This window comes from Tamandua tetradactyla, chromosome 1 (genome assembly GCF_023851605.1).
Source record: "Tamandua tetradactyla isolate mTamTet1 chromosome 1, mTamTet1.pri, whole genome shotgun sequence".
Lineage (NCBI taxonomy): Eukaryota > Metazoa > Chordata > Mammalia > Pilosa > Myrmecophagidae > Tamandua > Tamandua tetradactyla.
This window is the reverse complement of record NC_135327.1, coordinates 140,850,997-140,874,949: the sequence shown is the minus strand read 5'-3', so window position 1 is coordinate 140,874,949 and position 23,953 is coordinate 140,850,997. Positions and strand designations below refer to the sequence as shown.

Here is a 23,953-nt window from a genome sequence, read left to right as displayed (position 1 = left end):
ATAGTATCAATACCCAATATGATCATACTTTCCCATTCTTAAGCCTTGCCCACAACCAAACATTAATATATCTGGAATATTTTCACTTGAATGACCTCAAGGTACTTCAAACTAAACATACTGAGATGGTTTGAAGCTTGTATTTACCTCAGAAAAACATATTCTTAAATTCAATCCATTCTTGTAGCTGAGAACCCCTTGTAAGTAGAACCTATTGATGAGGCTATTCCAGTTCAGGTGTTGCCCACCCCAATCAGAATGGGTCTTAATCCTTTTACTGGAGTCCTTTATAAGCAGAGTGAAATTCAGATAGTCAGGGGTCAGCCAGAAACTGAAATGTAATAGAACCCATAAGAAAACAGAGATACCAGGAAACGCCACCATGTGTTTTGCCATGTGACAAGCTAAGGAACAAGAATCACTGGTAGCCAGCCCCAGAATACCATAATTTTTGGGAAGAAAGCATCACCTTGATGATACCTTTATTTGGCCCTTTTCCCAACCTTGAACCATGAGTGAATAAATTCCCATTGTTTAACCCAACCCATTTCATGATATCTTCTTGAGCAGCCTCAGAAAGTAAAACAGATTTTGATACCAGGAGAATGGGGTGCTGCTATTGCAAATACCAAAAATGTGGAACAAACTTTTGAATTGGGTAACAGGTAGAGACTGGAAGAATGGTGAATTGCTTGACAGAAAAGGCCTAGATTGCTTTTAAGAGACTGTTGGTGGAAATATGAATGTTAAGCATACTTCTGATGAGGACTTAGAAGGAAATTATGAATGTGTTATTGGAAATTATAGGAAAGGCGAATCTTGTTTTAAAGTGGTAGAGAACTTGGCAAAATTGTGTTCTGATGTCAGATGGAAATGGGAACTTGAATATTTAGCTGAGATTTCCAAACTGAATGTGAGAAGTGCAACGTGGTTTCTCCTTGCAGCTTATAGTGAAGTGAGAGAGGAAAGAGATGGACTGAGGACTGAACTTCTGGGCACAAAGAAACCAGAAATTGATGGTTTGGAAAATTATGAGCTTCCAGAAAGTGAGTCCCAGGAGAATAGTGCTGAATATTTAACTGTGTATGAAACTAGTCAGAAATGTCTGTGGAAGTCAGGATTTGAAATACAGTCATGTAGGAAAGATCTATGGAAAGCTCTATTGTCTGATGACTTGAACACCTGTGAACTATAGGCAAGGTCAAAAAGTTTTCTGTGTAATTTGTATGAACAAAAACACTGCCAGCCTGGACTAAAAGGGACAGAGAAAGGACAAACGGAAGGAAGACTCTCTCCAAGGGCAGAACCATAGAAGCTGAGGTCAAGACAGGAGATATCTTCTTGGGCAAAGAGAGTGGGCCCACCCTCTTGGAGAATGGATCTTCTGCCCCATTATTCAGGAAAAGTACCGCCACCCCAATGCTCAGAAATGGTAGGGCCTGTACCCCAGGGTTTGTGGAGAGCCTGGCCACCATCCCGATGCTTGGAGAAAGTGGAGCTTTCACGCCGGTGTACGGTGACAGCATGGCTGCTGCCCAAGCACTTGGAAGGGGTGGGACTCTCTCTTCAGCAGACCCAGAGGGCAAAACTTCATTCCATAGATGACTCTCAGGTCTTGAAATCTAATGGAGTATGCCCTGTTCAGTTTCTGAATTGTTTGGGACCTATGAGTCCTGTTTTCCTTACAGTTTCTTCCTATGTGATTGAGAATGCTTATCCTATGCCTGTCCCTGCATTGTATATCGGAAGCAGATAACTTGTTCCCTAGGTTTCACTGGTTCACAGACAGAGGGGAATTGTGCCCCAGAACAGGCCATACCCATAACTGATTTTATTGAGATTTTATACTAAGCATTGCTTCTGAAATGACTTAAAAGCTTTTGGGATATTGTGATGAAATGATGAATGTATTTTGCATATAGAAAGAACATGTGTTTTGGGGGTCCAGAGGGTAGAGTGTGGGGATTTGGAGCACCCCCAGAAAAACATGTTCTTACATTTAACACATTTCTGTGACTGTGAACCCATTGTAAATAGTACCTTTTAATGAGGTTACTGCAGTTCAGGTGTGGCCCATCTTACTCAGGATGGGTCTTAATCCTATTTCTGGAGTCCTTTATAGACAGAATAAAATTCAAATAGACAAAGAGAAAGTCACAGGGAGCAGCCAGAGCTGAAATTCAGTGCAACCCAAAAGAGAACAGAGAGACCAGGAAACATCACCATGTGCCTTGCCATGTGACAAGCTAAGGACCAAGAATCCCCAATAGCCAGCCCCAGAATGCCATAGTTTTCAGAAAGAAGGCATTGCCTCGATGAAACCTTAATTTGAACTTTTTCCCAACCTCAAGCCATGAGCAAATACATTCCCATTGTTTAACCCTGCCCATTTCATGGTGTTTGCTTGAGTAGCCTAGGAAATTAAAACACATGCTCTTATATTTTGTCATTTGGTTCTCTCTCTCAAACGTCTTCTGAATTTATCTCTTCACCGTTTGCATAAGTTCAAAGAGACTGAACTAAGGAGAGATATTAAGGAAGTGTAAAATTCTAAATTTAGTGTCTGAGTGGTTGGGGGTGGGATAAAGGAGAGGGGAGAGTCTAAAATGATGCTTGGATTTATTACTTAGAAAATTGGCTGGATGATGGTACATGACAGAGAATACAGAACAGTTCTGAAGGGTGTGGCCAGAATGTGGATCTGGAGCTTACCAGAAAAGCTCCTGGTCTGAAGATGTAGACAGTAGGTTTTTGATAGTATTTAGATTATTTTCTAAAGGCATTGCAACTTGCTACTTATATATATTTAATCATAGATTCTACCACATTGCATTTATAAAAATATGTTGCCATCTTTTATCTAATTCAGTATCTTTAAAACTAGCTCTTTTATTGGAACAGTCACTATACAAAAGATACTTTCTTATTCTTATATTTTTGGTTCTCTTAAGGCTAGTACCAGACAATTTAAAAATTTGGAATTTTTTAAATAAAATGTTTAATTTTGTTACTAAAAATGTTGGTGCTTTTTTGATGCTACTAATGCTTCATTTTCCAAACTGGACCTTCTATAGAGTTAATGATAAATTATTTGAGATAATCCCAAATGAAATTTAAAATATTCTTCAAGGAATTAAAACAATTTCTATTTCTTTCATACGTGAATTAGTGAATACACAATCGAATATTTGGTTACATAGATGAAAAGACAAGATCCCCACCCTTATGGAGCTTACAGTCCAAATAATTTCAATTATGTAATTTAACTTTCATAGTGATCCCATGAAGGATAGGAATTAAGAGATATCATTAGTTCCACCTTAAAAGGTCTGAAAGATTGATGATTGTCCTAGGTTACACAACTGGATGAATGCAGAGCCAGGAATGAAACCCAGTTTCCTGTGTCCTACCTTAGCACATATTTCACTTGATATTCTTCAAGCCAACATTTAAACACCAATATTTTAGGATTATACAGATTGACTTTTTAAACAAACTATATATTAAGGCAAAAAGTAAAGATAAATATTTAGTTCTGTGTTATTTATATATTTCTCATTAGCTTCCCTATCTTTCCAGCTATCACACGTCACTAATTGCTGTACTCGGAGAATATGCACTAAAAAAATGAAATTTATTTTTTAAATCCTTCAACAAATTATGCTATTTTTGTCATGTTTTCACTTTTCCTTCAAACCCAGGCAGCCCTGCAGAAAGACTTTTTCAAGGTTTTATTTGGCTATCAAAAAACTTTAAACATACTGACAATTTATTAAACAATATAGATAGGTTCCATTTTTTCCATAAATATTTTTTACTATAATAGGATGGAGGGAACTTTTATACATATGTAAACATGTGTACACACACACATACACACACATATATATATGCCAAGGCTAGGGAGAGTCTAAAATAAATAGAATAAATGAAAATAAAATCTTTCCTATATGGGAGAAGACCTTGGGACACCCAGGAATGCACTTAAACATTTGGTGTGTTGACATGGCTCATAATCTATTTACCAAGATTAAAGATTTGTATCAGGATTTAAATAATGTAGCCCATATTCCACTTTCCAAAGTAGAATCTCACCTCTAACTTCAATCAGTAAAGTGATACCTGCTGCAGAAGAGATCAGGGTCAGAGAAAAGTAGTCCAATATTTGAGCGTCCTTAGACTTTGCACTTTTAGAATGATAAACATGAACATTAGTTCTGGCCAGGAGTCTGGGGCATGGAGAGAAATATTCTGCTATCAGAACGGGTTGTGATTAGTGGCAAGAGGGAATCAGAAGGGGGTTGAAAATCAGGAACAGAGAAGAATTGGTGGTTCTTCTGCTTCCTGCCTATGAGGTTTTCTTCCTTTACTCATTCTGTAACCCCTTTACTCAGCATCTACTACAAGCCAGACCTAGGACTAGGAACCAAAGGAAAGATGACAACAGCCCTGCCCTCAGCAGCTCATCTGTCTCTTCATCCATATTTGGTTTCTTCCTATCTTGTTTCTCTTTTTCTTTCCTTCAACTGACATAAGGACCTGATGTGTGTATGTAGGTGGATGTGGGTGTGTGTGTGCTGTGCATGTGTTTATTTTTAATTATATATTTAATAAAGTTTTAATTACCTTTTAATTTTTCATAGATTCTTTAGCTAGTATTGTAGCAAATTGATTAAACATTTAAAAATAATGATCTAAGATGTAAGTCTATATCCTGGTGTTTTTAATAGTAACTATAAACTGATCTTGCTTTTTTTTTTTGATGTTGCTTTTTACACTAGGGATTTGAAGGAATCCTTAATGGCCTTAAGTCTTTGACTCTCAGTAAAGACATGTAAATTTTGTGAAACATATTATCTTTATTAATCTAGGAACTATTTGAATATATTATTCCCTAAAGAGGGAGTCTGAAGGATTAAAATAAAGAATGTCCTTTTCTATTAAAAAATATTTAGGTGGGTGGTGAGAGAATACTGTGGTCTGGTAGGTTCTTTGGAGAATTGGGAATTAGGCTATCTAGTAATTGAACTCACAGATAATGTCAATTAAATGGAACAGGAGGAGTCAACACCAGAAAAGCTAGCTAAGGCAAGGTAATAACTAAAGTTTCCATTAGGCAAGCAAAATCAGGGTCTGAATGGTCAAGCAATGAGATGTAAGCCAGACCAGGAAGTTAAGGAACAGAATGTCAGGGAGTCAGGTAATAAAGTATTTTCAGCCAAGAGGCTAGTTTTGTTTTTTAAAATCTATTTTTAATACTTAAATATGTATATAGTACCAATTCAAACGGTGCAGAATGGTATACAGAAAAAGTAGTCTGTCTCCCACCCTTTCACCCAATCCCCAGTCCCCTTCCCAAGAGGTGACCATTATTAATAGTCTCACATATCCTTACAGAAAAATGCTAAGCTCAAACAATCAATTAGTAGTATAATATACATAGTTGCTTTTTTCTCATAAATATAAATCATCTATATTCTTTTTCATGTCTACATAGTATTTCAATGTCTAGATGTAGCATACTTTGTTTAACCAATTCCTTAACATAAAACATTTAGATTCCCTAACATAAAACATTTAGAAAACTTCCAGTTTTCTGCTATTACAGACAATGCTAGAGTAAATAAACACGTATCTATCATTTCACCCAGGAATGATTATATTAAAAGGACAAAGTCCTAGAAGGGGAATTGCTGGGTTAATGGATTTGTGCATTTTACGATTTTGTTTTTATTGCCAAAGTGCTTGTGATGGTTTGAAGCTGTATGTATCCCAGAAAAACATGCTTTTAAATTTAATCCATTCCTTTGGGTGTAAACCCAGTGCAAGTAAGACTTTCTGGTGAGGTTACTTCAGATAAGGTGTGGTTTACCTCACTCAGGATGGGCCTTAATCCTACTACTGGAGTCTTTTATAGGAGAATGAAATTCAGACACAGAGAAAAGAAAATCACGTGAAGCCAGAAGCTACACCAATGGAATGCAGAGGAGAAGGGAGGGACCAGGAGATGTCGCCATGTGACAGAGTAGCCAAGGATTGCCTGCAGCAAGCTCCAGAATGCTAGTCTTTGGGAGAAAGCATGTTTTGATGACACCTTGATTTGAACTTTTCCCTGAGAAAATAAATTCCCATTGTTTAAACCAATCCATTTCATGGTATTTGCTTGTACAGGCTAGAAAACAAAATACAGTGCTCTCCATAGAGATTGTGATAATTTACATTCCTACCAATAATAAATGAGACTATCTCTTAACTTATAGCAATGCTGTATGCTAACTTTTTTATCTTTGTCACTCTGATAAAAAGGAAATGTTATCTCATTGTACTCTTAATTTAAATTTATCTTAAAATGACATGAATAGAGCTTCTTTTCATATATTTGAGACCTATTTATACTTCCCTTTTTGTGAATTCTGCTCACATCCTTTTTTCTGTTCAATTGTTTTTTTCTTATAATTCATAGGCGCTCTATATACATTTAGAAGGTAAGTCTTTGAGTGTAATATGCATTACAAAAATCTTTCTCTCAGCATTGAATTTTTTTTTGAGTTTGCTTATGGTGGTTTTTCCCATGTAGAAATTCATTTTTACGTTCTTGAATTAACCAATTACTTCTTTTGCAGCTTTAGGATTTTGTGTCATATTTTAAAACACCTTTCCTACTCTGAGATCATAAAATATTTTTTCCTATGTTTTTTCCCAATACATTCATTGTTTGAATGCTCATATTTTTATCTTTGTTCCATTTGGTATATATGTTGGTTTAAAGGGCAACACAGGAGATACCAAAAGTAAGCTTCGAACAAAATGCAAATTCTATTACTTCTGAGGAGAAAGTTCCTCACATATATCTCCAGCCATACATCCCAAGTGGAGGCAAAGAGGTACACTTAGTGGACATCACAAATATGAAATAATGGGCACAAGAAATACGTGACATCAAAATGAGATTAAGAAGATAAGAATTTGCCACCTGTGGAGCCTATGACTAAGAATGGTTCAAAATATCTTAAATCGTAATGGTCTGGATAAAAATTTCTCTGAATAGGGGCAGTTCATTAAGAATGTATCTTAGTTCTGGCTCTGCATGAACTAGCCATGCCACCTTCAGCAAGACATTTCAGTGCTCTGAGCCTCAGTTTACTCTAGTAATACATTTTTCCACTCATGATCCTTCAGGGGTACCTCATTGCCTACCAGAATGGCTTTTACTCTGTTTTTCCCCTAGTGGACATCTTACTTAGAAGCACAATATAAAAAACAAATCCAAGAAAAGCAGAAGTGGTGGACCCAGAGGTGAAGACTCCTGTGTACTCTCCCTTCACACCCACCTTCACCACCAGACCTACCACCCCAAACCTTCTGAAGGAAACCCCATGCTCTCTACACATAACTAGTGAACTATTTGAAACTGAGCCTCCTCACTCCCACCTGAAGACCTATCTCAGCATAGCCAAAAGGAAATACAGATCCACTTCCAGAAAGCCTTTAGGGAAGCAATGACTATACTGACATTTCCTTCAGAAAATGGAGAAGAGAGTTCTACAGCATATCAGCCAGGAAAACTTCCTAAAATTGCTCTTCACTGCAGGGATCTCTCCTTAACTCTCTTGCTCCCTCTTTTAAAACACCTCCAGAAACATTTCCCAACTCAGGCTGTGTTTTTCTCCTCTATATCTCTAACCGTCTACTACTTGATGTCTCTGGCCACTTCATTATTTTCTTAAGCAGTCTTCTGGGCTCCTTCCAGTTTTCCTTCCCACCCAATCCCTCTTGTCAACACGGAGCCCCAGGCACAGAACTAAGCAATCAATACGTGGCAGGAGGACAGTGTGACTACTTAGATTTGATTTTTTTTCCTTGAGTTATCATAAGGATTAAGTGCCACCTCCTTAACTTTACATTGAAATCTCTCTACAGTCTGATCCACCATTCCTTTCTCCCCTTTTTTTACTGTCCTCTCCCACACATAACACCATGTCCAGCCAAATTAGACTCAGTTGTTTTTCTAACCAGCTTTTGACCCCAGCCCTGCCCCACCTCAGGCCTTCTCTCAGCCCCTGAGGGCTGTCTTCCCCATTTCTGTGCTTCAGAATTCTACCTGCCCTGCGAGGACAGCTCAGATCCCTCCTTCTAGTAGCATCCCACTTCCTGACATAATGTAGTCTCTTCTGCCACTATAACCTCCTATTGTAATGCTTGTACTTACCTTGCATCGCTGTTTTCTTTACTGTTTGCTAAACTAATCTGTAGTAGCTTTTAAGAACTTTCAGAGCAGAAAGGTGTATAGTGTTCATCTTAATATTCTGTGCAAACTTATTTTCTCCCAGTCTTGGCATGTAGCAAAGCTAAAATTTTTAAAGGAGGGCATGTACAGGTAATTAGTAAAGCCTTCCACTAAAATAATCATGCTCCTGAAGCACTATTTTTTTTAACATTTTTCATTGTAAAATATAACGTATATACAAAGCAAAGAAAGAAAAAAGCTGTAATTTTCAAGTGCACTTCAACAAGTAGTCACAGAACAGATCCCAGAGTTTGTCATGGGCTACCATTCCACCATCTCAAATTTTTCCTTCTAGTTGCTCCAAAACACTGGAAGTTAGGAATATTAATACAGTAATTCACTCTTCATTTGTTAAAATCCTGTTTTCTCTGCTGTACCTCCTCCTTCTCTTTTGAGCCCTCCCCTAATCTATAGGGACGTTTGGGCAATGCTCATTCTGACTCTTTCTTGTTGAGAAGGGGTGTGAACCCTAAAGGGTAGGGGGGTGTAATTAATTCATAATCTTGGAGGGGCTAATCCCTCTGGGTTTCAGGATTTATCTGACCTAGGAAACCTGAAGCACTATTTTTAAAGGCAGACTTAAAAAGGAGAAGTTTCTTCCGAATTTCTGAATGCAAGTCAACCTGAATTTCAGTGATTTAAATGTATATATTAGAAACCTCACACCCATTCAGAACCATCATGCATTTATCCCAGTTTTATTTTGCCACACGAGGCCCCAAAGGGATATATGCATGGGGGATGAAATGATTTTCAAATATCTTTTGCTCATGTAAAGAAAAAGGAAAAACTTTTTCTTTAAATGAAATTGAAGATATGGCTCCTTGATATAAAATAAAAGCAGAACTATTTAGGGTGAACAGCATTTCATGCATCAGGCTTTCTCTTGGCTTCTTCCCCAACCTCCTTTCTTTTGGCATTCCTAAAATATACCCACAGAACCTTAGGGTCCCTGGAGACACAGTTTGAAAGCCTTTACTCTAGCAGTTTATCTTGTTAAATACCAACCCTGGATTCATCGGGAAAGTTTCATTCTATTTTGTTCACCTTCCATAAATACCCATGATATCAGGGCCTCTCTAGAGTCCTAATAGTTGGCTTGATCAGGTAAAACAACAATTTCACTAAACATAGTAGAGAAATAAAAAAGTATCCCATTCATCAACACCATTCATTTATAAATGGCATTCACATTTTAAAAGAATAATTTTATTTAACAAATGAAAATAAGAACTTCATCATTTACATGAGAAATCCCTTGTCTTCCAAATAACTTTCAAAGTGCTTTGCACTTAAGCAAGATGTGTTCATTGGTAAATTCTGCCATGTAACAAAGGGTGTAAAGCAGTGTTTAGAGAGCATAGAAACTTGTTTGCCTTTTCTGTCAGTGTTGTTACAAATTCTGACTTAGCTGCAGGAAGAAAATAATTTTAAGCACTAGGTTAAATAGGGACATGAATACACTTGAAAATATATCAACTTTTTAAATATATCTTGTCAACAAAATATTATGTAGTTGTTTTGACAAAAACCAAAAAGAAATGTTCCACCTTAAACTGAGACTTAATTAGAGTCGTTTTCTACTTTATAGATCCACACAGAAAATCAGAGCAGAGGTGATACCAAGGTTTACTCTATTTTGCCCATGGAAAATTAGCACACTACATGAGAAATATACCAAAAAATCCAGGGATGCTGAAAATAGCTGCAGGTCCACAAATGGTAAAGATTTCAGAAGGTTTTTGTTTGTTTTATTTTTCTGAGAAGGCTTTTAGTGCGTTTAATGCAGTGCTTCCTTATTATAGCATTAATCACAGCAGAGATTATATTGGAAATTCTCCTAGAAAGTGTCCCACATGTGGTTGGCACTCAGCAAGTGTCAGCTGCTTATCATTATTAGTATGTAAAAGCAAACTACTCTGAGGTTTAGTGAATCCTTAAACAAAAATTAAAACAAATTAGATTAATTGAAAAAAAATGTGATATTACTATTTTGAATGGGAAATAAAAATAAGCAAATAATTTTGTAGATACTTCTTTGATAAAATTTCACACCCTAAGCCCAGATTGTTTGCCTCTTGTAGAAGATGAGAAAACCAATTTCCAGGAACAGAAACTAAACAATTTTACAGATCCTACATGATCCAAAATAAGTTGAATATTTGTATAAAGCCTACCATAACAGAGAAGCAATTAATTTTAATGTATTTTTTTGTATGCTATATGGCAGGGGTCACATTTCATTCTTTTTCCATGTAAGTAATCCCTTATTGCAGTATCATTTGCTGAATTTTTGTTTGGTTTTCATTTGTTTGTTTGCTTGTTTGTTCGGGAAGTACATGGGCTGGGAATCAAATCCAGGTCTCCCTCATGGCAGGCAAGAATTCTACCACTGAACTGCTCTTGCACACCCAATTTTAAACACTAACATTTTCATTAGTTACTCAGAGAAAAGCTTGAATACTGGACATTAAACTCAGACTTTGAGAACTTAGAAAGGGTTATTATTTTGAAGAAAATCTTCTTTAAAATACTTTAATAATTATAAAGTACCATCCTATGCACATGCAGATAAATGTTACATATTTGCTGAATTAAAAGACGTATAAATGCAAAGATAAAAAAGGATGATATGTTTATTTTAAATGTGGTGATGGAGGAGTTTCTTTCAGAAGTAGTGTGTATATTCTCAGATTCATTGTAGATTTTCTTCTAAAATGATAATAAAATAATACAGCTCTTTTTGAGAGACTGTGCTATGGTCAGGAAAATGCTGACCACAAATTAACTAGGTCAGGGTTTTAACTTTGGTTTACCCTCTGATTTTCATAAGTAGAGGTGCAGAGGCAGAATAGAAGGTAGGTATGAAGTAGTAGGTGGCTGATCTGACAAGTAAGTTGTCAAGGAATAGAAAGAGCAAAGTCTGGACAAGTAAAATAGCAGTCATGCTATGGAGTTTAGAAGAGAAAGAGAGGCAGGAAAGAAGGAACAGTTTAAGGAATAACAGAAGCATTAATTGTACAGAATTTGTTGCAGGGAATTTTAAAAAACAAAGTTTTATTTTATAGCAATTTATTTTACATAACAGTACATAAAATAAGCTGGCTATGAGCTGATGTTCATTTTAATTTTGTTGTGTTTTTACTGCATATATAAGAGCTATATATATTTTTTATTTCGCTAGGCAAGTTCCCTTATGTATTATACAATGTGTATTAGAAATAACATATCACCAAGTGTGTATATATACCCCACATGTCATTTGTGTGCTTATATATGGGAAACCTATCCATATGCAGAGGGCTGTGCTCATTTCCCACCTGCAACTGGATGTACACTAAGTGAAAATGGCTAGTCAGATTCAATATAGCCATTCCAGCATTAACATTTTGAAAGCCCCTAGAAATATGAATTTTAAGTTACTTTCAACTTGGATAACTTTTGGAAAATGTTAGTGGAAGAAAGAAGTTTATAAAAAATATTTTTATAGAGATATCTTCACTCTTACAGTCCATCCAAAGTATACAATCAGTGGCTCACAATATCATCACATAGCTGTGTATTTATCATCACCATGATCATTTTCAAAGATTTACGTCACTCCAGAAAAAGAAATAAAAAGAAAAAAGAAATAACTCATATATCCCATACCCCTTTCGTTGTCCACTAATATTTCAATCTACCCAATTGTTTTTACCCCTTATCCCCTCCCATTATTTATTTTATTTTTTATCCTTTTTTTTTTTTTTAACTCATCTGTCCATATCCTGGATAAAAGGAGTATCAAACACAAAGTTTTCACAATCACACAGTCATAGTGTAAAAGCTATATAGTTATATAAATCATCTTCAAGAACCAAGTCTTCTGAAATCAGTTCAACAGTTTCAGCTACTTCCCTCTAGCCACTCCAATACACCATAAACTAAAATGGATACCTATAAATGCATGAGAATAACCTCCTGGATAACCTCTCAACTCTGTTTGAAATCTCTCAGCCACTGAAACTTTTTTCGTCTCATTTCTTTCTTCCCCTTTTTGGTCAAGAAGACTTTTCTCAATCCCACGATGCTGGGTCCTGGCTCATCCTGGGAGTCTTGTCCCATGTGGCCATGGAGATTTACACCCCTAGGAGTCATGTCCCACATAGAGGGTGAGGGCAGTGAGTTCACTTGCCAAGTTGGTTTAGAGAGAGAAGTAACTTCTGAGAAACAAAAGAGATTCTCTGGGGGTCACTCTTAGGCCTAATTATAAATAGGCTTAGCTTCTCCTTTGCAGAAATAATAAGTCCCATAGAGGCAAACCCCAACATCAAGGGCTAAGCCTATTGAATTGGTTGTCCCCACTGCTTGTGAGAATATCAGGTATTCCCCGTCTGGGGAAGTTTAATATTTCTTCCCTTCTTCCCAATCCCCCCAAGGGGAATTTACAAATACTTTTTTATTCTCTGCCCAGATTATTCTGGGATATATTGGGGCATCACACTAACCTGAACAAACCAACAAGATCTCACACACTATTCAAGATTCCAGGTAAGTGTGGTGTTTGAATAAACTGACCATACAAGTTAAAGTAAATAATGCGCTACAAAAAATATAAATTTTTCACAAATAAATATCTCTCGCACAGAAGTTGAAGTTTTAAAATACAGGCAATATCATCCTTTACCCTGTATTCTGATTTACCTTTGTCCTATCCAGATCAGCTTTATTCATATCTCTAGTCAAAGTCTGATCACTTTGTCAACTTTTTAAACAGTTGCTGTAAGGGATAATGCTTGACTTTCATAGCTTCAGTGCTCTAACTCTGAGTCTCAGGTGTTACTCAAATACCTGAAGAAGAACAAGTTTTTAAGATAAGATCATGGATGTCCCTAAAATAAAGACAAAGTAAAACCTGTTTTTGCTTTTAAGTAAAGTTTTATACTCATAGCAAACTTGTAACTTAATGATTTGAAATAACAATAAGTGACTTCACAAACTTGGGCAGAACACTCTTAAATGAAAAAATCCGTTAGTCTGTAGCCTCATTCATATTTCTTTTGCTATATGCGTATTACACAGACTTACATACAAACACACTGCATCTTACAGGACAACACCTCAATCTTATAAGGTGCTGTCTTTCAGAGGGTGCAGTAACTGAGTCTTCAGTAGACCATTGCCCCCTCCTTTCACTTTAACGTGATTCAAAAGCAATGTTTTGTGGACTGCCATTGTGGAACATCATGATGGCTTTTAAGACATACAGTAACTCAGCAAAATAGTGTTGCTGGAAGAAGCAAGATGGACAGGAAAAGTAAATCCAAACCTGAAATAATCTAGAGTAAATATGTGTTCCAGTGGAGATAAGTCTCTTCTTTCTTCAAAAGGAAGTGGTTATAGAACTTCTCAAATGACATAGTTATGGGTGGGTGGGGTGCAACTGTGCTGGTTCCTCCTCATCTCCATCCTGTACAGGGTCAGCTTGTCCTGGGGCTCCTTCTGTGAATGTCTTTGACTATGTGTGTTTGTCTATGAGGTTGTCTCAGCTAGTCCCATGGCTTCGTTACCATCTATATTCTGGCAACTGTTAAATGTGTTTCTAAACTTGATGTCTCCCCTAAATTTCAGACTAATACTCAAATGCCGATATCCACTTGCATGTCTTATTTGAATAGTATTTGAGTTTAAAATATTTAAGACTGCTGAATCCCCCACACATACCCTCCCCAACTCCACACTCCAGACAGGCTACTCTTGCAGTCTTCCCCCTTTCATTTAATGACAGCTCTATCTTCAAAGTTGTTGGGGCTGAAATCTTGAAGTTTTCTGTGACATCTATAATTTTTTAGCTATCCACTTCTGACCTTTGATCAGCAAATTTTGTCAGCTGTGCCTGTAAAATAGATTCAATTTACTATTATCACCCAAGTACAGGCCTCCATCACCCCTCACCTAGATTATCACAAACATCATCCATCTGGTATCCTTGCTTCCATTGCCATCTCTCTATAGTCTTCACACAGCAACAAGAGGGATCCTTTTAAAACTGGATCAGACCATGTCACTCCTGTGCTTGAAATCCTCCCGGCTCTTATCTCTCAGAATAAAAGGCAAAATCCTTGCAATGATTTTTAAGGCCTAGATGATATGACACCCTTCCCCCTCCACTTGTCTATCCTCTTTGAAATCATCTTCTATACTCCCTCCATCCTAGCCTCTGCTTCTTCCAGACTGGCCTCCTTGCTGATCCCCAAACATACCAAGCACTCTCCAGACTCTGAACATTTGTAACAGATGTTTCCTTCTGCTGAAACACTCTTCCTCCAAATAACTGCATGGCTTACTCGCTCATTTCTTTAGGTCTCCATATAAATGGGACCTGCTAAGAGAGACTTCCCCTGACCTCTCTATATTAAATACACCCAGTCCTCTGACATGCTTCATATCCCTTACTCTGATTTTTTCATATTTGTCACATATTGTTTATTTATTCATTGTCTTCTCTGACAAAATGTAAGCTCCATGGGTACAAAATTGTGTCTGTTTTGTTCACTGCTGTATCTTCAACCTCATAGAAGACTGCCTAACACATAGTATGTCTTCAAAGATTTGTTGAATGAATTAATGCTAAATGCACTCCAACAATCCTCTATTCATATGTCTTTGGGCCCAAGACATTTCTGACTTCTCAACTTTAATAAGCATGAGCTACTGCTGAATATAGGTGTGCATTCTTTTCAAGCAAACTTTTAGAACAAACATATCAGCTCAAGCTAGCTCACCGAATCCAGAGTTTCTGGTAAATATAGCTAAATCATTAAATTCAACCACCTCTAAAATTCTTGTCCTACTTCCATAGTCAAGAAATCTGAAATATGTTCCCCAGCTTTCTGCTGAAATAAATTAGCCAAGTCTTGCAAAAGCTTATTCTCCGATTTAACTGTATAATTGGTATTAGGGTACGCACTGGTTGCAGATTTGAAAACATTAAAGAGTGGGATGAAGGGGTTTAAGAAGAACTAAGATCAATCTCTCAGGAAAGAAAGCAGCAGTGTTTTCAAGCAAGGGAAAGGCCTCATCAAACCTGAGAGGAGGAATCACTTCAGGGAATAAGGGAAGTTCATTCACTTTGGGGAATTAGGGTATATCCTCTGTGTTCTTCAAGAATGCCCATTTTCCAGCATTTGAAATCTCACTTCCCAGCCTTTCCAATCAATAAGTATTAGAGACCTAGAAAGGCTGTAATTCAGTTTATATTGTAATTTGGCAACAAACTGAATAAAATTAGAGTTTGGTGCCAGCCAACTTGGCTTGTTACCTCTGTGGAGGGGGAGGAGATTGAAAATGGAAGTAGATCGCAAAGTATTCTGTAGTTTGTCTGTAATTTTGTTTAAAATTTAAAGGATTTTTGAGTTTTGTGTGATTGGAATTAATTTTTAAATTACAATCTAGTATGAGGGTAGGCCACGGTGGCTCAGCAGGCAGAGTTCTTACCTGTCATGCCGGAGACTGAGGTTCGATTGTTGGTGCCAGCCCATGCAAAAAAAAAAAAAATACAATCTAGTATGAAAATGTTTTTCTGTTAAGGAACTAAGTGGGGTGGAAAGATCACTGTCCAACCTGGTACAGCCGTATCCCTCTCTGTGGCATGTACCCAAGGTATGTTCCATAACCTTGTCTAAAAGGTTTCCACTTTTGTGTACCCAATCCCACAGTATATCTAATTCTGCCTTGCCATATTCTTCCCTGGTTCCAATTGCTTCTCACCTATAATCACAATCTCCCAAATTCTCAGATCTGACAGTACCCATTTCCTTCCAAATTAAAACTTTGACTTCTTTAGACTACCACTCTTCCTCTATGACAACATACTCATGAGCCACCTTGAATAACAATACTCTCATCTCAAATGAACTTTGCATCCTGACCAAACAGAGATTGATTTCAGGTGAGAATGCAAACAATTATTGAATAATTTGATGTATAATAATGAATTTATAAGATAGTATAGGATCAAAAAGGAGAAGTGCCAATCTCCTCCTAATGTTATCAGGGAAGACAGCCCAAAAGAAATAACTATTTAGGATGATGATAATGATGATATGTATGTTCTAAGTGCTTTACACATATTATCTCATTTTAATCCTCTCAATAACCCTATAAGGTAAATTCTATTATTATGCCTATTTTATAATTGAAGGAACCAAAGTACGTTAAGATTAAATGACTTTCTCATAATCACACAGTTTGTAAATGGTGGAGCTGGAGTTCAAACCTAAGAAGTCTGGCTCCTAGAGTCCCATCTGTTAATCATGGGTGATAAAACAAAATCTGAGGGGGGTTAAGGTTGGCATTCTATCTTATCTAGACCAAGGGAACAGTAGATAACAAAGTAATGAAAACACCAATAACATGGTTAGTTGGAGAAAAACAAGGCCTTCGGTATGGTGGGAGTGTGAAAAGTGACAGAAAGGTCTCCAAAAGGGTAGGCAGAAATCAGTTCATAAAGGGCATATTTCTCAAATTGATTCTTAGAGGAAATGAAGAGTTATTGAAAGGATAGGACATTAACATGATCAGAACTGTATTTTGAATAATCTTTCTGACAGTGATATGAAGACAGTTTAGAATCTGTTGAAACTGGAAACAGAGACCACTATTTCTGAATGTTTACATTGTCCTTAGGAGGAGACAATGAGGGCTTACCCAGAGAAGCAACATTAATGATGAAAAAGAGGAATGGAGCTGAATGTCACAAAATGAAACTGAAATTTTTGTATTTTAAATGTGTCACAATATTGCAGAGGGAAATAAGATTATGGTTTTCCTGTATTTGCCTTTGTCTCCTGTTAATGAAATATTTCTGATTAAAGTCTTCAAAGAGTCAAGAATATTGTCTACCTTAGGTAACATTATATAAATTTTCAGACAAGAGTAAATTTATAAATATTATTTTAAAAGCAGTAACAGTTAATAATTCCAGGTTGAAAAAACAAATAGATGTGAAGTTTGAATCTTTTATTTTACAGTTGAAAAAGACATGAAACATAAAGGAATCAGAATTTTAAACAGGAGCTTATCTTTATGATATCACTCATCAATTCTATCCTTAAAGCCTAATCTTGGGTAACTATCCAAAAATGAGAAACAGCAAATTTAGTTTCTAGAATTTTTTTATGCTTTGTATGTTAAGCTCTTTATTTGTTGAACCAATGTTTCATTAATTCAATTAAGGCTTTACAATTTACCAGTTAGAAAGATTTTATTTTTTCCAGGGATGGGTGAATCGGTCCCATCTGGAATTTCTACAGATCCAATTTTAGGCAATATTTTCAAAGAATGTTAAAACTAAGAAAAACAGTTTTAAGATAAATAAAATACTAGCCAACAAATGAAACTAAGACAAGCCCCTAAATTATACACTTGTAAATAGCCAGTCAACATTTATGAACATTAATACATCTTAGTGGATAGCCATGTTAAGGCAGAAGATTGAGATATAATCTATTTCCATCAACATGTTAAAGATCCTCCAAGTCTAGAATATACTTTATAATGAATGGCAGGAAATAATTATAAAAATGAATTGTTATATTACAGTACTTTTTGCTAGAAAAGTGCCATAAAAGTATAATGGAAAATAAAAGTTTGATCCATTGAAACAGATGGAAAGATACAAAGAAAAATTTTGAATATTTACATAGATTAATACATTATTTCCCAAATTATCCTGAAATGATGCCGATTTTCCATGAAATCAGTGAGTACTCAATATGCACAGATATTTTTGTTAAGAATTGCATTTTGTGATAAGTTCATTTTGATCACAGAAAGATACTCAAACTTATGCATATATTAATAATTACATGTATGTGCCCTTTTCTGAAACACATTGTATAATATAAAAATCTTCTTAGTCTTTTTGAAAAACAAAATGGCAAAAGAAAAATAGAATTAACTCAATAATGACATTTACATTTGGAATTCTACTAAGTAGACAGTCAGCCTTTGAAATGTACATTTTACATTTTGGCTATCATTTAATTTTATTTGTATTTCTCTTGCTTTAACATTTTAATGGTATTCATATTAATTTAGTTTTTATCATGTTTACCTGAAAACTTTATATTTGATACAATTTTAAAAGAATATCTTGCTTCTTCTTTATTAAAACTTTCTATAAGTTCTTAACATTTGAAAAATTAACTTGTTTCCTGAAGGAACTAACCTCTTTAGTCATTTTCAAATAATGGGTGAAGACACAGCTTTGTGTTGTATTTTGAAAACATGAGCAGAGAACTTAAAGACTGAATGTATTTCTATGACTCATATGTAGTTCAGTGTATTATTTTAAATTTTACTCTACAGCACTTTTTTACAGCAGAATATTGCTCTTTCTGAAATAATCCCTTTTTACAATGATGAAATTAAATATATTTTAATAAACTTTTTACTTTTATACTTGTATTCCAAAGCTAGTTAATGAATAATAAAAATGCCAGATACTTTTATGTTTAAAACCAACACCTATATTTGTATTTTTTGTTAGTAAAATAAGCAATACACTAGCTAGAGTTGAAATATATATATGTTCTATATATTTCAATTTCATGTTTTTAATAAATAAATTTATATATTTGTCCTAAAAAAATCTAAATATTTATGAAGTGAATCACTTAATGATATTCAATTATTGCTTTATGGTATAAAACTGGCCTTCAGAGTATTATAGTCTATAATTAAATGCTTCCTTCACTACCTCCCCCAAAAAAGCTGATCAGTAGTCTAGCACAGTAGAGTCATTTAAAACCAAAAGTTATTGTCCATACAGAGCAGAGGAAGATAATCTTTATGTTAAAGCAGGTTTCACCACAAACATTTACAAACTTAAACTGTGAATGAATTTCTTTTAAACCATGATCTTTAAAGATTTCATTATTTTCTGAATGCATTGAGGTGTGATATTACACAACCATATTTTAAAATATTTTGTGACAAATATTTTGTATTTCATGAATATTACATAAACATGTTTATATATATCATTTCCCTTTACCTGGGGACTAAAATGGTAGAGGGGCTTCCTGACCGAAAGTAATGTCTTAAATTGAGTAAAGTCATCTCAGAATGGGGACTAGTGTAGAGACAAACAGGTACCCAAATCACTGTTTATAGCCTATGAAGGTTGATATACCTTCAGATGTGCTTAAGACAAGCCAAAAAAAAAGGGTTACTTTTATAAAACCTAGCCTGCTGAATAAAAAGTCATACAAGTAATAGAAAACCTTTCAATAAAAAGAATTGCAAATTGAATTTATAAATCTCAATATTCCCAATTACTTACAGGTGTTCATTTGGATAAAAGCATACTAGCAAGCACTCCTTTAAAAAGTGTGTATTTTTCAGCTGTATTTTAAATGCTGTGTAGTATCAGAACCTACCATTCACAAATGTATTTTTGAGCTTGGGACAGAGAATATAAAAACAAGGCCTAATTCAAAGTACTGAAGGAAATAATGGCCCTCAGAGGTAATGAACAACACCTGGAGGACTGAGCCTAGTGATTTATGGCTTAAAGTGCTTGGGTCTAATCATCATTTTGGCCTCTTTGAAAGAGGACTTGTAGCCACCAGGTTGAGTTTCACTCATACCAGGCCAGGTGCCCCAGAAAATCCCATTACGGACACCTCTGTATTTCTGGTGATAATATTTGCCATTTAAGTTTGCAGAAAGACATGCATCAAACCACCAGCCTGAACTATAGTAGAGCCCACAGTTCCCAGAGGGATATCGATCATTGTCTCTGTCTGGGGTAGTGAAAAACTTCAGGTCATGGTTGTAATGCTTACTGAAATGTAAGGCATCTCCAGCCGTGCCATTATAGTTGCCAACATGTAAACGGTATTTGAGAAACTCATTAGCTACATAAAACTGATCATACAAGGCATATAGTTCGACACCATTAAAGTCTTCAAGATCTATTCTCAGAATCATTTCCTTACTCTTGGTCAGAAGATGGATTTTATCATTCCCCAGCCAAAATTCTCTTCTGAGGTTTCCAAAACCTACTTTGTAGTCTTGCCATGTTTTGTTGAAGTTGGTGCTTCCATCGAGGCGTGACTGCAGTACTGTCCAGCCTCCCCCCATAGTCTCCATGTCACAGTAAACTTCAAAGCTACTATTTTTGGGGTCAGGTGTAATTCTGTAGGTCTCACTGCTTCTTTTGCCTATTGCGTAGTAGTCAGAGCAATCTTTATATATTAGATGTTGAACTGAAAGGGGGAAGAAAAGAAGCATTGGATTTGTTAATAATAACTATGCACTTGAATTATTTATATATACAAAAACAGTTTGATATTTCAATCAATCAGTGATAATAGTGAAACCTTGCTCTGCTAAACTTACTTGAACCTGTTTAGCAAACATTTGTTAAGAGCTAATAAAAAGTTGTCATAAGTACCTAAGAAGTATACTTATGACCTGGTGTTATAAAACAGAACAAGGCTCTTTATCAATCTTGGTTGGTAAAAATCATGACATCAACAACAAGCAACAATAAGATTAGGATAAAACTATTGGCTACCATTTAGAGTGGTGCCTATATACTCTAGACACTATGCCAAAGACTTGATAACATTTTCACACTTAATATCAAATTTATGAAATAGGTATTATTCCCAGTTTGCAGGTGAAGCTATTTAGGCTCAAAGAAAATCAGTGGTTTGCCTATGTTCACACAAGCAGTAAGTAGCAGAACTGAGACAAGAACTCAGATCTGTCTCACTACAAAGCTTGTTCTTTAAACCACTGCATTCCTCAGTCTTAAAGTCATATAATTCCAATTCTCCTAGAACTGCATTCCACATATACAGAGGAGGCACAGGGTTCCCTTCTCCATTGTCAGAGGTTTAATAGGATATGTTCCAAATGATGCATTTTTAAATTCTAATGTACGGTATTAATTATAAATTCTTATCTTTATTTTCATAAATAAATGTATTTATTTTCTAGCTCGACAGTGTAATAAAGAAGCTCACATAAAAAAGGTTTTTTTCCATAATATGCCAATATTCTTATGCTGAATTTTATTTTCCAGTATTTAGCAGGCCTTTCACATGTTTGATTTCTAGAAACAAATGACAGGTGATTATATTCAAGATAATCAGTTAATAGGGTTCTTAGTAGGAATCAGAGACAGATATTTACTCCCAGATAATTTTTATAAAAATTTATGCCAGACAAGAGGAGTTTAATATAAGCTCCTCTTGGGCACAAAAATCTATTCACATGTATTTAGAACTCATAATATTCAAATATTTTCCCAAACCTTTCTTTCAGGAGAAAAACAGATGTTAGAACCTTGTATATATTATTAAAAGTTGCCATTCCATGTCAAATCTAATGTGCAACCAGGTATGTCACCAAAGATGTGAACCATCCTCCTAGCTTTGTGCAGAATACATTATTCTCAATTTGCAGGTACATCTCTGTATCATTCAAATACAGTCTGCTCAGAATACTGACAACCGTGGTCCTTGAACCCAAACCACATTTACTGGCAGATTTTCTGGGTATGAAACAACTGCGGTACTTGTTCTGCATGAATATGTTCTGTACCCTGGGCACAGGACCCCTCAACCTCACACTGTAGTAAGTGGAGGTCCGAATGCAGAAATGTCTTCCAAAGTGTAACATGGCCATCAGCAGCAGTGGGTCTAAGAGCTCAGGTGGAAAGCCAGGGAGCATTCAGAGAACCATTCCCACTGTTATCAGTTGATGGGCAGAGAAGGTGGTTAGGTTTATGGTCTTTAGCCTTTATTTTTTAAAGTTAATTCAAGTAATTTGGTATGGGTGGGTTCTATTTTTATATGCTTGAATTCTGATTTATGTTAAAGAGATATAAATAAGAATGTATTCCATCTCTTAAAATGTTCTGTGCCACTAGGTCTCAAAGCAAAATGTTTTGCACACAGATGAAAACCACACAGCTGCTTTCAATTTGTAAAACTTTGCTTTTCCACTAGATATTTAGGATTATGAAATTCAGATTACTTGCTAAAATCTTTCAAAGATCTCGTTTTGTGAGAAGTGGCATTAGCTACTTCTCAAACTGATTACCAATAAATGAAACACATTGCAGACATTGCCTGATCTTTATTATTTTCAAACACTTCAATGAAGAGACAAATGAGTTAAATGCACAAAAACATTGAGAAATTCTACCTCTGCTTCTGCTCTTGTGTAGGTCTGGTATCAACAAGTGTGGGTGGATCCTGTACAGATCTTGAAATTGAAAGTGCTTTCTAATGAGTAGAGTAAAATCTAACTATGATTTTTGTAGTTAGGTCATATACCAATTCTGTTATAACATTTGCAAAGGTTTTTATTTTTCTGTACTACCTTGATGAATAAAAGATTTATTTATTTAATCCATCACTTATTTAGCTTATTTACTTAGGTTAATGTTTATGGATACTGAATAACATTCATGAACATACATAACAGTCATGACCAAATAATAAGAAAACATTATCATACATACCTGGACGTGATTGTATTTGTTCTTGGCTGGTGCACTTCGATGAACATTTGCCATCCAAACTATTGACAACGAATGTTAGATTTGCCACTTTGCTGTCAACATAATTTTCTATGTTATTCATATTGACAAGATTCAGTTTCTCCAGGCGACCGTTAAGTCCTTTGATCTCCTCTTTGGCATTCTTTAGGTCAGAGGACAGCTTGTTAACCTCGCTCTCTAATTCTCTCACTCTGTTGTCACCAGCCTCTCCTGGGCCCCCTGTGCTGGGTACCAGCAGCCCAATTCTGCCCGGGTCTCTGTTGTCATCAGCCTGCAGTTTGCAGTCTTGGCAAGATTTCTTCAGGTTATTTACAATTTCCTTGAGGTTCTGGACTTCTTTGAACACTTCCTCAATCTTGCTGAACTCTTTCGGGAGCTGAAGAGTCAGGGCGGGCAAGCTTACCTGGTAGGGGCATTCTCCGCCCTCCTCGCATCTCCCTGTGCTTTCCAGTCTCATCGGGCAGACGTCCTTCACTGTTTCATCTTTAATTTCTTCTGTTCCATTATTTGCCACAACCAAAAAACTATGAGCAGCCAGGACAGTGGAGCTCAGCCAGCACAAGTTAGCTAGCTTCATCTTTGCGGTGGTGCTCACCCCAGCAGGGAAGTGTGCAAGGCTGAAGCTGCTTTAACAGCAGCAGTTGCCGAGTCAGGCTTTCTGTGTTCCCAGGAAAGGGCGGGAGCACTTGCATCACACTTTTCAGAAACGTAGAGGAAGCGGAGATGATCCTCATCAAATGTAGTTTGCCAAAAACTGTTAATTGTTCTCAATCAAAATAATATGCATCAGAATTACCGTAGTTGGTCAGATGCACCTATTCAATAGATGTACCTCCATGCTTTATTTTGCAAAGCACAGGAAAAGCCTTGCATTTCAAAAGGAATTTGTTATGCTTGAAATAGATTATTCAATTAGTCTTAACTCCACTAGAGGAAATAGTTTCTAAAGATAACAATGTGCTATTTATCCAGACTGTCTGAAGAACAGAAATATTACTAAAATGGAAAGGGTCCTTTTTTGTTCTTAGAATGGGACCTTGAGGTTCCTGCATTTTCTTCATGTTGGACTTTTGAGTGAAGCTTACTTTTCAAGGTTTCTGAGT

General features: G+C 36.0%; 2 protein-coding genes across 4 annotated transcripts in view; one reads left to right on the top strand and one right to left on the bottom strand.

Annotated features, from left to right (window-relative positions):
* The window catches only part of CCDC146 (coiled-coil domain containing 146), a 176,189-nt gene that overhangs the window by 55,177 nt on the left and 97,059 nt on the right, over positions 1-23,953 (top strand). The window lies entirely within an intron of this gene.
* On the bottom strand, positions 17,273-23,686 carry FGL2 (fibrinogen like 2). The gene is made up of 2 exons (XM_077155794.1): positions 22,812-23,686; positions 17,273-20,541 (listed from the first exon to the last, which is right to left on the bottom strand). Exons 1-2 carry the CDS (start codon positions 23,425-23,427, stop codon positions 19,835-19,837), a joined length of 1,323 nt encoding a protein of 440 aa, XP_077011909.1. The 5' UTR covers positions 23,428-23,686; the 3' UTR covers positions 17,273-19,834.

Coding starts and splice junctions, on each gene's coding strand:
- FGL2 (XM_077155794.1), bottom strand. CDS start 23,427: ATGAAGCTAGCTAACTTGTGCTGGCTGAGCTCCACTGTCCTGGCTGCT. Junction 20,542..22,811: donor ACAAATACAATCACGTCCAG/GTATGTATGATA, acceptor TCCCCCTTTCAG/TTCAACATCTAATATATAAA.